This window comes from Phocoena sinus, chromosome 5, assembly GCF_008692025.1.
Source record: "Phocoena sinus isolate mPhoSin1 chromosome 5, mPhoSin1.pri, whole genome shotgun sequence".
Classification (NCBI taxonomy): domain Eukaryota; kingdom Metazoa; phylum Chordata; class Mammalia; order Artiodactyla; family Phocoenidae; genus Phocoena; species Phocoena sinus.
The window spans coordinates 131899412-131911497 of record NC_045767.1 but is presented as its reverse complement, the minus strand read 5'-3'; the positions used below and the strand labels follow the sequence as shown (position 1 = coordinate 131911497).

The window sequence follows — 12086 nt, the reverse complement described above, 5'->3', positions numbered from 1 at the left end:
TTTTAAAAATAAAAATATGAGGGTAATACATTCAAATCAGTTATTATTAAGGGAAGCTAGTGGTGTTTAGGGTATGTCCTTCAACCTCCTGAGACTGATATCAGGGAAAAATACGCCCTTTCAGAAAAGATTCTAGAATGCCACTGTGAGAGAGAAAATGCTAAGCTGGCCTGACCCTTTTGGCATTTCTTTGGCATAAATTTGTTCTTAAAGTGATTTTTTTCTATTATGGAAGTAGTTCCTGTTCATAAATAAAGAAGGATTAAGAAGGATTAATCCTTCTTAAATAAAGAAGGATTCTAACTCAAAAAGAATCACTGTTAATATTTTGGTGTTTTCAAAGCAGAAACAGAGACACAGACATAGAGAACAAACGTATGGATACCAAGGGGGAAGACGGGGGTGGGATGAATTGGGAGATTGGGATTGACAAATACGCACTATTGATACTATGGGTAAAATAGATAACTAATGAGAACCTACTGTGTAGCACAGGGAACTCTACCCAGTGCTCTGTGGTGACCTAAATGAGAAGGAAATCCAAAAAAGAGGTGATATATGTATACGTATAGCTGATTGACTTTGCTGTACAGTATAAACAAACACAATATTGTAAAGCAACTATACTCCAATAAAAAAATATATATATATTTTTGGTGTTAAAAAGTAGTTCAAGGTATATATAACTTTCAAATATATATAGCAATATTCTGTGTTCTTTTAAAACAAGCCATTTAAATATATGTATAAAAGAACAATGTGATTAATGTTTTAAAATTATCTACCTTTTTTTTTTTGCTTCTAAAACAGTTATATCTAGAGAGAATGAAAAGGTGTTTTCATGTCGAACAAATACTATCATAGATTCACTTTAATAAAATGCCTTAGCATTTGTTCAAGTACAGCTGCTAAAAAGATCTTACTTTCCAAGGAATCTGTGGAGCATTTAATTTTTTACATATAAATGATTGTGCAAAATCATCTCATTTCACCTTTTTCTTCTTTTGTTTTCCTTCTTATTAACACATCGTTGTACTTTTAAACAACTTTCAGAATTTATAGATGGCACGCATTCCCTTGAGCAGTACTGTCTTTATTCCATAAAGGTGTAGTCTTAAGTTCTTTTAAAATTATTTTTCCATTTAATCAACATTCCAAAGAAGTGATTGGCTAAGTATCAAGCGTAGCATTCTTATACAGACCGTCGTGATATGAATTTTGTGTACAGAGGCTAAAGGAGTGTACGCAAACTCAGAGACACAGTGCAGTCACGTGATATTTGCTCCTTGTTAGAGCGGAGGTGTGTTTACCTTTGGTGCTGGTTCCTGTGGGCAACTTGGACATGATTCCATGAATGACGAGGTTAATCCAAGAAGAGTTCTGGAGCTGATGGGCAGTGAAGTCACTCAGATTGCCTGTGGCAGGTGAGTGGTCCTAAGAGCTTCCTCATAGATATTAAGACCCAGAAATGGATCATGTCTTTGCAGTGATGGAGAATATGTGGTTAGACCCAGCCACCGTCCTTTTAAGAAACCTTAACTGCACGCACACCTACGGTGAGAGTTTGGAGAGAGTCCGATCTGAACAGGGTGTGGCGAGGAAGGGTTTTAGAGAAGCAGAGCCCCCTGGGGCCAGTAGGCTTCTTTGGGGTAAAGAATAGCACGATGTGTGGGAGACGTGAAGAAAGGAAAGTGAGAGAGCCTCAAAGAATGTCTTGGAAATTTTGCTGGTTCCCCCCACCCCCCGCCGCCTCTTCCCACTCATCCCAGATGCAGCAGGCCTTCAGCTCTTTCCGAGAAGTCTTGCCATCATCCCGATGACCTAGATTATCAGGGAAAGATGGTGTTACGAAGAGCCAGCGCTGCAAAAAAACAGGCACATGAGAACACAAGGGGCAGCCCTAGGATGTGCAGTGCTCACACGTGGAAGTAAAAAGTCAGAGTGTGTATTAACCCGTATCAGAAGGGATGCTGATGCGTTAATTTACATTCTTTTCCCCCAGACAACACACCCTAGCCTTTGTGCCTTCTTCTGGACTCATCTATGCATTTGGTTGTGGAGAAAGAGGTCAGTTGGGAACTGGACACACTTGTAATGTCAAGTGCCCGTCTCCTGTGAAAGGTTGCTGGGCCGCCCATAGCGGCCAGCTTTCAGCCAGAGCTGGTAAGAGTGATTTTTTTTATTAGAATTTAATGGTCTTTTAAATGCTAAAAACAATTATTTATAGAACACGTATTTATTTTTTACCTTGAGGCCTTTTGGAAGGAATGAATGTGAGGTATTTTCTTTGAACGTCAATCAGCAAGTATTTGAGTATTCACTATGCATGAGGCTCGTTAGTTGAGATCCTAGAGAATAAAGCAAAACATGTCATTTTGGCCCTAACGACCTTGATGGTGGCGTATACATTTTATTATTGTTGCTGATAATTGAGTGCTTAACCAAGTTCTGTAACCATGCTGAGCCCTGAAGACAACCTTAAGAACCTAGTGGTCATTATCCCCATGTTGGAGATGAGGAAACTGAGTCTTAAGGAGGTTAAGTAACTTGCCCAAGATGATACAGATTCGGGGAACAGGATTTAAAACCAGGTCTGCCTCATTCTGAAGGCTGTGTTCTTTTTTTTTTTTTTTTTGTGGTACGCGGGGCTCTCACTGTTGTTGCCTCTCCCGTTGCGGAGCACAGGCTCTGGACGTGCAGGCTCAGCGGCCATGGCTCACGGGCCCAGCCGCTCCGTGGCATGTGGGATCTTCCCGGACCGGGGCACGAACCCGTGTCCCCTGCATCGCCAGGCGGACTCCCAACCACTGCACCACCAGGGGAGCCCTGTGTTCTTTTTTTTAATTTTTAAAAATGTTATACAGTTTTTAAAGATTACACTCCATTTACAGGTATTACAAAATATTGGCTATATTCCTGGTGCTGTACAACACATCCTTGTAGCCTATCTTATACCCGGTAGTTTGTACCTCCCGTGCCCCAATCCTATATTGCCCGCCCTAGTTCGAACGAACCACTAGTTCGTTCTCTATACCTGTGTCTTAAAGCCTGTGCTCTTAACACTTGTACTGTGTTACCTTTCCTTTATGATTGCTATTTTGGTCAAAACATGACATGATTTCTTTTCATGCCATTTTTTCCTTCTCTTAAAAAATAGCGGAATTTTGTTCCATTTCATTTCAAAATAGTTCCATTTCATTAGAAATCAAAATAAGGCAGTCACTCAGTAAGAGTGACTTGAAATAATAAATCCAGAAGCTTAAATGCAGCTGGAGAGCCATTAGAAAGAAGTGTGATTTAATAATTAATTAATTTTGATTTTGAAGGCTATAAAATGACACACTTCTGGCTTGATCAGAATTTTATTTTAACAGTAACAATCATAAGTTCCCTGCTGGATTATAAGAAACTTAAGTATAGGGATGGAGTCTTTTCCTCTTTATAAACCTGGCATATAGCACAGGGCCTGGCACAAACTTCTCACTGAATAAATATTTATGGAAGGAACATATGAGCATCTAAAAATGTAGTGGAACTTAAAATGTAAACTAAACAAGATTTTGTTTAGGTGATGTTACCCAAAGTGAAAGAATGGCTTGGTGTCCTCTTCTGAATCATTTGTAAATTTCTTCTTCTCTAAGGCATTGTACACGTTAGGAATGCGTATATTTAAGAAATATACCAATGTAAAAAACTCAAACATTTTATAGGTTAATTTGAAACCACAAGGTTTTTGAAGTTTAATTACCGCAAAACTTATGTGATCATAAATCTGTGCTTGGATGTTTGCCAAAGTAGGTAAATTTCAATTTGTTATGTAAATGCTGTGGTTTTAGGAACCTTCATGGTAATGTGGGAGCACAGAGGAAGGCATCAAGGAGTATTCCGGTTAGAGGAAGTCTGAGCTGTGTCTTAAAGGATGATTTGGAGTTAGCCAGGTAGAGGATTGTGAGTGGGTGGGCAGTGGTGAGTACCGTGGAATTGCACATTCCAGGGGCACCTTTCCAGTTATGCTCTAGGAGGCGCCATTCATGGAGAATACGGTGTGCACTGGGGGAGGTAGAGGAAGAAGCGTGGAGGTAGGAGGTAGTGTGGTGCACTAGAAATGAAAGCAAGGTGGTGGTAGGGGTGTGTCAGCACGGGTGCAGTACGATGGGAGGCAGAGCTGGGGTAGGATGTGGAGGTCCTCCGGAGGAGCTGCAGACCGCCACCCTCAGGGGCCGAATGATTTCTTAGCAGACGTTATGGTTTATGGTAGTGACTCTTTTAAACTTCAGGGCAGTGGCATGACAGACTTAGAACGAAAAACAGAAATGAGGTCAGGACAAGCTGGCAGTGGGAGGGAGGCAGGGAGGGTTAGAGTGGAAGATACAGTCTTACATGTTTAGTTTTAACTGAAGTAGAAACAGTCCTGGGAAGAGAGCTGGGGGAGGAGGTTTCTTACTTCTTGGGCAGAATTAAATGGATAGGAAACCGTTCTGAAGCACATTTTGGAGTATTAGAAAAGGGGATCAAGGAAAAACGTTAATTGTTGAAAACTGTGCTCTTGAAAATTTTCTTGATAGATCGCTTTAAATACCGTATTGTCAAGCAGATCTTCTCTGGAGGAGACCAGACTTTTGTACTTTGCTCCAAATATGAGGTAAACCTTTCTTTTGACTATTACTTTGGGGGTGGAATAATGGCGAACCAATATTTATTTTAATAAATAATTACATGAGAGCAACGTTGCTCTTTGTTTCTACCCATTTTATTATATTAAAGTAAGCCAACTAAACCTTGAGGTCATCTCCCTTTTGCTTCCTAGAGGTGCCAATCATTTTCTTGGTATTTTAATCACAGAGTTCTGATTTATAATTGAACATTATTTATTTATATCTGGATTTGTCCCAAAAGAGATTTAAGGGAGACCTTAGAGAGTTCATACTTACTTTGGGATTATTTGACTTTCCATTCTTTGCTTCCCTGTTAAGTAGCCACAAATGCTGGGTGTTTGAGAGCTCTCTGGGTTGGTTGATGTGATCGAGCCTACGCGAAGTATAAGAGATGCCACGGTATTCAGCTCTCCTTTGTTATTTATCATCTGCTCGTAGCACCACGCTAAAATTTCCCTCAGGTTGTCTCCTGCATCACTGTGGTGGGTAAGTCAGGAAGAATGACATTCTTTCAGGACTGAAGGTTGTGGAGAACGTGGGCCAGGTATCTGTGACAGCGTTTTAATTCACCCCCGTCTCTGGATGAGAAATGTCAGTCTGAAATCAGCACAGATTTGTTTCCTGCTTTCCACCCCCTGCCCTGCTCTCAGGCTTCCTCTCCTCTCTCCCTCCCTGCCCCTCTCCTCCCCTGTCCATCTTGCTTTTATTCGACAAGCACTTAGGGAGGACCAGCGGTCTGTAGTGCATGGATCCTTATCTTACGCTGGAGGAGCAGGGTAGGGCCCTTGGTGATGACAAAGGAATCAGAATAGGTTAAAAAGAAAATGAGGGTCTGTGGACACAAGGGGCCTTGTCGCTGCTGGAAACTCTCCGCCTCTCTCTGATACTTCGCCATCTTTCAGTACGCGATGTTCTTGCCTTCTAGTCAGTATCATTCTATGACTTTGGTATTAAAGGTTGTGGTGGAGTCTGAGGCTGCAGGTTGGACAGCTGAAACTGACAATTAGCTCTTTTCCAGGTCAGGATCCTGGAGAAAGTTCTGTTGAGTGCAGCCATCTGGGGTGATTTGGAACTGTTGCTTTAGACCTATCTTAGGACCAGCTTCAGTGCTTCACAGAGAAACCTTGAGAACAGCTGAGACTATTCTTTGTTCCTTTAAGATGCTAATAGAGCAAAATATGAAAAGCCCTGGATCTCTGCAGGATAACTTTGTGTCCACAAGTAGTAGAGTTTGAAGTATTCATTTCCCTATGAAACTGGCTTGATTAACCAACTTCAATTTTCCTGTGAAATTCAACATAAAACTTTGTTTCATTTCTTTTGTAAATATGGTATCTGATATTCGTACTTGGCTTTTAAATTTACTGTAATTAACACTGTTGGGACTGGAGAACAAAACGTTGATGAGAAGGAAGTGAAAGTAGCATATTGTTGGAGAAATTAAATTTTCCAGGTTAAATTTGAAACAGCTGCAAGAGTTGTATGCATTAAAAATGTAAGATAACAAAGACAAAAGAAACTAAAAATAGAATATGACTTAGAAAAGTATTGTTTGTTTGCTTGATTTTGAAGTATAATTAACCTACAACACTATTTTAGTTCCTGGTACACAGCATAGTGATTTGATATTTCTATAATTTCAAAACGGTTGCCACAAGAAGTCTAGTTACCATCTGTCACCATACAAAGATATTACATAATTTTTGACTAAGACCTAGGAGTCTTAAAAAGATGCTGATGTCTCTAGAGATTCTGATTTAACTGGTCTAGAGTGTGACTTGGCTGTCGGGATTTTTGAAAGCTCTGGTGATCCATAGTGCAGCCACAGTTGGGAAACACCGACCTAGACCAATTTTTTCTTTTGGGGCTGTATGTAATTCGAAGGTGTGGAAAATCGACGCTTTTTCTTGAGTCTTTGTGTGATTCTGAGGTTGCACTGCATCCACGGCATCTGTGGTTTACTGGACGTGCAATGAAGACTGACAGAATAGTTCTGTGTTTATATTTTATTGTAAGTATGTGTTAGTGTCTGTGTTCAGCTACCCCTTTGACTGGGGGAAGTAATTAAAATTTACATAATGACAGTGGGTTGCGAGACCATGGTGGAGAGGCAGTCTTGTTTGTGTGTTCTCAAGTGTCTGCTCTGTCTTATAGGTTTTCTCTATGTAATCCAGGATGGCTTTTGTTCTCTCAGTAGATGTCGGTGGTCATTTTCGTAAAATAATTATCAAGAACAGATGATCATAAACTTTGACGAGCGTCTCTGATTTGTTACATGCCCTTCTCCTTTCCCCTAATGATGATATCAAAACTCATAACTCTGAGAAGATAACCAAGAAAATTTACTCAGAAAGTTGTGTTTTTATGTGCAGGTGCAAAGGAGAAAAAGGGATCATCTGGTTAATGCTTTAATATTACTTTTTTCCTCCTTTTTAGTGACAAGTACAGGAGGCATAAAGCACTCTCAACTTCTTCTTAGTTCTAGATCAAGAACAGGATTGGGGGAAACTAAGGTGAAAAAGAGCCATTTTAGGAAATAGAAGTGCTTATATTATTATTTTTTAATCTCACTGAAGAAAGGACGTGCAAGTACAGTGCTGGGCGGCATTTGGGATTTTCAAGGCCATTTTTTTTTTTTTTTCTTGCGGTACGCGGGCCTCTCACTGTTGTGGCCTCTCCCGCTGCGGAGCACAGGCTCCGGACGCACAGGCTCAGCGGCCATGGCTCACGGGCCCAGCCGCTCTGCGGCATGTGGGATCCTCCCGGACCGGGGCACGAACCCGCGTCCCCTGAATCGGCAGGTGGACTCTCAACCACTGCGTCAAGACCATTACTGACATGTCCTTTTTGTTACCTTTCTTATAAATTTATAGCTCTATCCTCTGAGCAAGGCATTAAGAGGCATTACGTTTTCAAGGATGATTTGCGATACAGATTGTAACTGAACTCTGACTTTTTATAATACATTTTGTTGGAGTTTGGTCAACAGCTATGGCAAATGATTAGTAATGTGTAAGCCTTGATGTTATGGTGAGTCAAAGCAGAGCGGGAAAGGAGCCTGAAGAAGTCATATTGGTGGTTTGGTTTCTCTGGGGAGTGTGCTAAAGGGCCATCCCAACTTCAGAGCTCCCCGTGGGACTGGCTGAGGGCTCTGTTACACCGAGCCGTAGTTCAGCGTCTCCTTCGGCCCAATCCTGCCTCCTCCATCCCTAAGGAAATGTGGTTCTAAAGCCACCCCCGCCCCTGCACATAAATCTCAGGCTCAGAGTCTGTTTCCCAGAGGAATCTTACAGGTTTAAATCCTGCCGGAGGCAAGGGGACTGGGTCCTGGTACCACGCCCCCACCTGCTGCTGGGTGGGAAAGGACCGAAGCTCTAGCCCAGGGCAGCACAGCTGGGAGCCCTCAGGAGTGTACACTCTCGGCAGCTGGGGGAGTGAGCGCCTCCGTTCTGAAGGGTGGGAGGATCTGGCAGTGCACCCCAGCTCCTGTATGTAAGTGCAAAACAAAGCGGGGAATATACGGGGAGAGGGAGATGAGGAAAGATCCATGCTGTTACATGGTTTCTCTTTTTTATTGTTATATTTAATCCTTCAGAATTCTTCTCCTGCCGTCGACTTCAGGATGATGAACCAAGCACATTACACCAGTTTAATCAATGATGAAACCATAGCAGTCTGGAGACAAAAACTCTCAGAACACAACAATGCAAATACAATCAAGTATGTGGTCGCATGTTTTCATGTTGTTTCAGAGTGTGTTGGAACTTCCTAGCTTAGTGATTTTTTCCCTACTTCCGGCTTGAGGTTGGGAATATAAATGGAGTTTTACATTTCAGGGAATCAGTTTTTGGGCACATGTTTACTCAGGATTCGGTGCCCTTAGACCCAGATAACGTAATAGGTTGTTCCCCCGTTTTCTCACAGAACGTGTTCCTCAGCCTCCCTTGTTTGGATCTCAGTCCTGACCGATGAAGGCCTGAGCTGGCCTTTCTGCTAAGAAAGCTCAGTGTTACTGTTTAACTCCAAGACTTTCTTCATATGCATATTCCAAAGCGCATCCCAAATCGAAGACAGCTTATTTTACCTAATCTGAGTCATTTCGCATTTTCACATTCAGAATGATCAGTTGAGATAGTAATTCGGTGTCTGGTGGAGAAAAAAGTACAGTTAAAGGACTGAGGCCTTTCAGCAAGTTTATTTCATTCTTGAAAGAGAATTTATTTATTTATTTATTTTACATTTTTACACATTTTATTGGCTTTCCTCAGCATTTCCATTTTTCTGCAGAGTCTAATTCTTGGGAATGAATGAATCAGGCTGAATATTAGGTGGTGACGGTTCCCAGAAATGTGTATAAAGCATCTTGCTTTATGGTAGAGATTGTAGTGGAGCAAACGCCAGGTGGCAGCTTTTTTTTTTTTGCGGTACGCGGGCCTCTCACTGCCGTGGCCCCTCCCGTTGTGGAGCACAGGCTCCGGACGCGCAGGCTCAGCGGCCGTGGCTCACGGGCCCAGCTGCTCCGCGGCATGTGGGATCCTCCTGGACCAGGGCACGAACCCGTGTGCCCTGCATCATCAGGCGGACTCTCAACCACTGTGCCACCTGGGAAGCTGCAGGTGGCAGCTTTTTGAGTGGAGGATCATTGGGAATGCCCTAGAGCACCTCTATGGCAGTCCTCCTAATCCCTCTAACTTTGGGTGGTTCTGCTGGGACGCTGAGGCTGGAAGGTGGCAGGGAAGGGGCTGGGGGCTTAGACTCACCGTGGGAGGGGTGGGGGGACTGAGACCTCCTTGGCTGGGACCTTGACACCTCACTAATTCTTAGTTTTCTTTTTTTTTTTTTAAGATGTTGGGGGTAGGAGTTTTTATTAATTAATTAATTTATTTTTGCTGTGTTGGGTCTTCGTTTCTGTGAGAGGGCTTTCTCTAGTTGAGGCGAGCGGGGCCACTCTTCATCACAGTGTGCGGGCCTCTCACTATCGCGGCCTCTCTTGTCGCGGAGCACAGGCTCCGGACGCGCAGGCTCAGTAGCTGCGGCTCACTGGCCCAGTTGCTCCGCGGCATGTGGGATCCTCCCAGACCAGGGCTCGAACCTGTGTCCCCTGCACTGGCAGGCAGATTCTCAACCGCTGTGCCACCAGGGAAGCCCTAATTCTTAGTTTTCTTATTTACAGAAGGACAGGATGCAAGAAATGGTCTCTAAAGATCTTTCCTGACCCGGATTCTCTGATTAATAGAAGTTGCTGTGATCCCCTCCTCAGCCATATATTTGTTTTATTCCTTCCCTTTTCCTTATATTAAATAAGAGAGTCTGGGGTTCCTGACCGCAGTTTCACCCTGAGTCCTCAGAAACTAGCAGTTTCCTCAGACACTATGTAATCTAGGTAATAGGAATAAACACTTATTTCACTTATTTTTAGTTTCTTTCTCAGATGGGTAACAAAGTAGAAGGAAGTACTTGTTTGGTTATTAATTCGCAAAGATACTTTCTGTGTTTGGTAAATAACAGCTCAGCTTCTCTTTTTTTGGTTTTATTTTGTGTTCACTTTTGGAGGTGAGGTGGGGAGTGTCTTAGATGATTGGTGGGAAAAGAATGTTCAAGATCATTATTATTAGGCCCAAGAGTTTTCTTTTGGTAGCTTTGATACTGTCTTTTTATTTTATTTTAACATGACTTAAGGAAAACTTAAGCTCTCGTCCATTTTGAGACATGACACAATGTTTCTCTAAAGCAATGTACATTTTCCAAGGCTTCACCTGGGTAAGAAAAAGCGGCTATTAGTGAGACCCTGGAAAAGAGGACTAACCCTGGAATAGAGGACTAAGCCTGTTGTTTAATGCTTGAACAACCATTTATTTGTAATTATTAAAGGCTTCCCTCCCTTTTGCTTCCTGAGCAGCGGGGTCATTCAGATATTATCTTCGGCAGCCTGTTGGAATGGAAGTTTCCTTGAGAAAAAGTAAGTGATTTATTAGTCTTTAAAAAAAAAAACCAAAAAAACACATGTGATGCAAATACTTACTCAGCAAAGGCCGTGAAAGGCTTCTGTTCTCTTTGATGGTGGTTGACCTTAATTCACTGGATAAGCCAATGATTTTTGCACAGAAATTGGAATGCCCAATGATGATGAGTGAGAGGACCTCAGGAAGAGCTATGCTGATTCATGCCTGGTTGGCAGAGAAGCAGTGTACCAAAGAGAGACACGGCATCTCAGAAAGGGTTGGTGTAGTCAAAAGCAAGATTTTTCAGGGTATTCCAAAATGTTAGTCATATTTATTCTTAAATTCTTAATTCTTTAATCTCTTTGGGGCTTCCCTGGTGGCGCAGTGGTTGAGAGTCCGCCTGCCGATGCAGGGGACACGGGTTCGTGCCCCGGCCCGGGAAGATCCCACATGCCGCGGAGCGGCTGGGCCCGTGAGCTATGGCCGCTGAGCCTGCACGTCCGGAGCCTGTGCTCCGCAACGGGAGGGGCCATAACAGTGAGAGGCCCGCGTACCGCAAAAAAAAAAAACCAAAAAAAAACCTCCTTGGTTTCTTTGGTTTGCTTTCCCATAGTTATTTCTTTTCTCAGAAGGAGTGAATTTAGGGAAAAAGTTCCAAAGACGCTTCAGGGACTCCTTGGGCTCAGGGCCAGCCCAGCCCACCAGGAAATTACATTTGGCCTGAACTCCCAGGTTGTAAATAATGTTTCTTCGCTAGGCCTTATCCCTTCTGCAAATATCCCCCTCAGGAACTTGCTGCAGCAGAAGGGTCTTGTCATAGGTTTTGATCGTTGGTGATCTCAAGTCCTGACCATCTTTCTATCCTTTTCCTGCCAGTGACAGTGCTAATGAAATCCCCCGAAGACTTAGACTTCAATTCTGTGTGAATCTCATCTCCCACTCCATCCCTGCCCCAAATTCTATCCCTAACTGGGTTGCAAGATACTGCTTCAGAAACTGTTCAGTTACAGTTAAAGATTGCAAAGTCATTTACTTGTATCATTAGGGCAACTGAAATGAGCTCATCCAGTTCATTTCAGAGTCAGTACTTAGGCTTTTCCTCCAGGGAAAAATATTCTGTATTGTGCTCACAATTAGAATAGTGGTTCTCAACCAGGCTGATTTGCTTCCCAGGGGACATTCAGCAGTCTCTGCTGACATTTTTTGGTTGTTACAGTGGTGGAGAATATACTACTGGCATCTAGTGGGCAAAGGCCAGAGATGCTGCCAAGCATCTCACAATTCCACCCACCCAGAAAAGAATTATCCGACCCCAAAAATCAGTAGTCCCAAGGTTGAGAAAACTTATTCTAGAAGTACAGCTTTTATGAAAGTTGGGAATGGCTCTTGGCCGGATTTCTTAGGCTATCCATCGTTAGTATCATGGGTTCTGGAGATTTGTGGGTAAAACCTTTATTTTTTATTTGTTTATTATTATTATTATTTTTGC

At 42.7% G+C, this 12086-nt stretch overlaps 1 protein-coding gene across 9 annotated transcripts in view; it reads left to right on the top strand.

Annotated features, from left to right (window-relative positions):
* HERC3 (HECT and RLD domain containing E3 ubiquitin protein ligase 3) overlaps positions 1–12086 on the top strand; it is a 138239-nt gene that overhangs the window by 48855 nt on the left and 77298 nt on the right. For 8 of the 9 annotated variants that reach the window (XR_004349898.1, XR_004349899.1, XR_004349900.1 and 5 more), the window contains 5 exons: positions 1294–1424; positions 2003–2163; positions 4566–4642; positions 8251–8375; positions 10555–10614. Coding sequence is in view for 5 of the 9 variants with exons in the window: in XM_032631841.1 (XP_032487732.1) it covers positions 1294–1424; positions 2003–2163; positions 4566–4642; positions 8251–8375; positions 10555–10614 (554 nt within the window). In the remaining 4 variants the exon portion in view is untranslated. Of the gene's footprint in view, positions 1–1293; positions 1425–2002; positions 2164–3836; positions 3939–4565; positions 8148–8250; positions 8376–10554; positions 10615–12086 lie in introns of all 9 variants that reach the window. The other variant, XR_004349901.1, reaches the window with a different exon arrangement.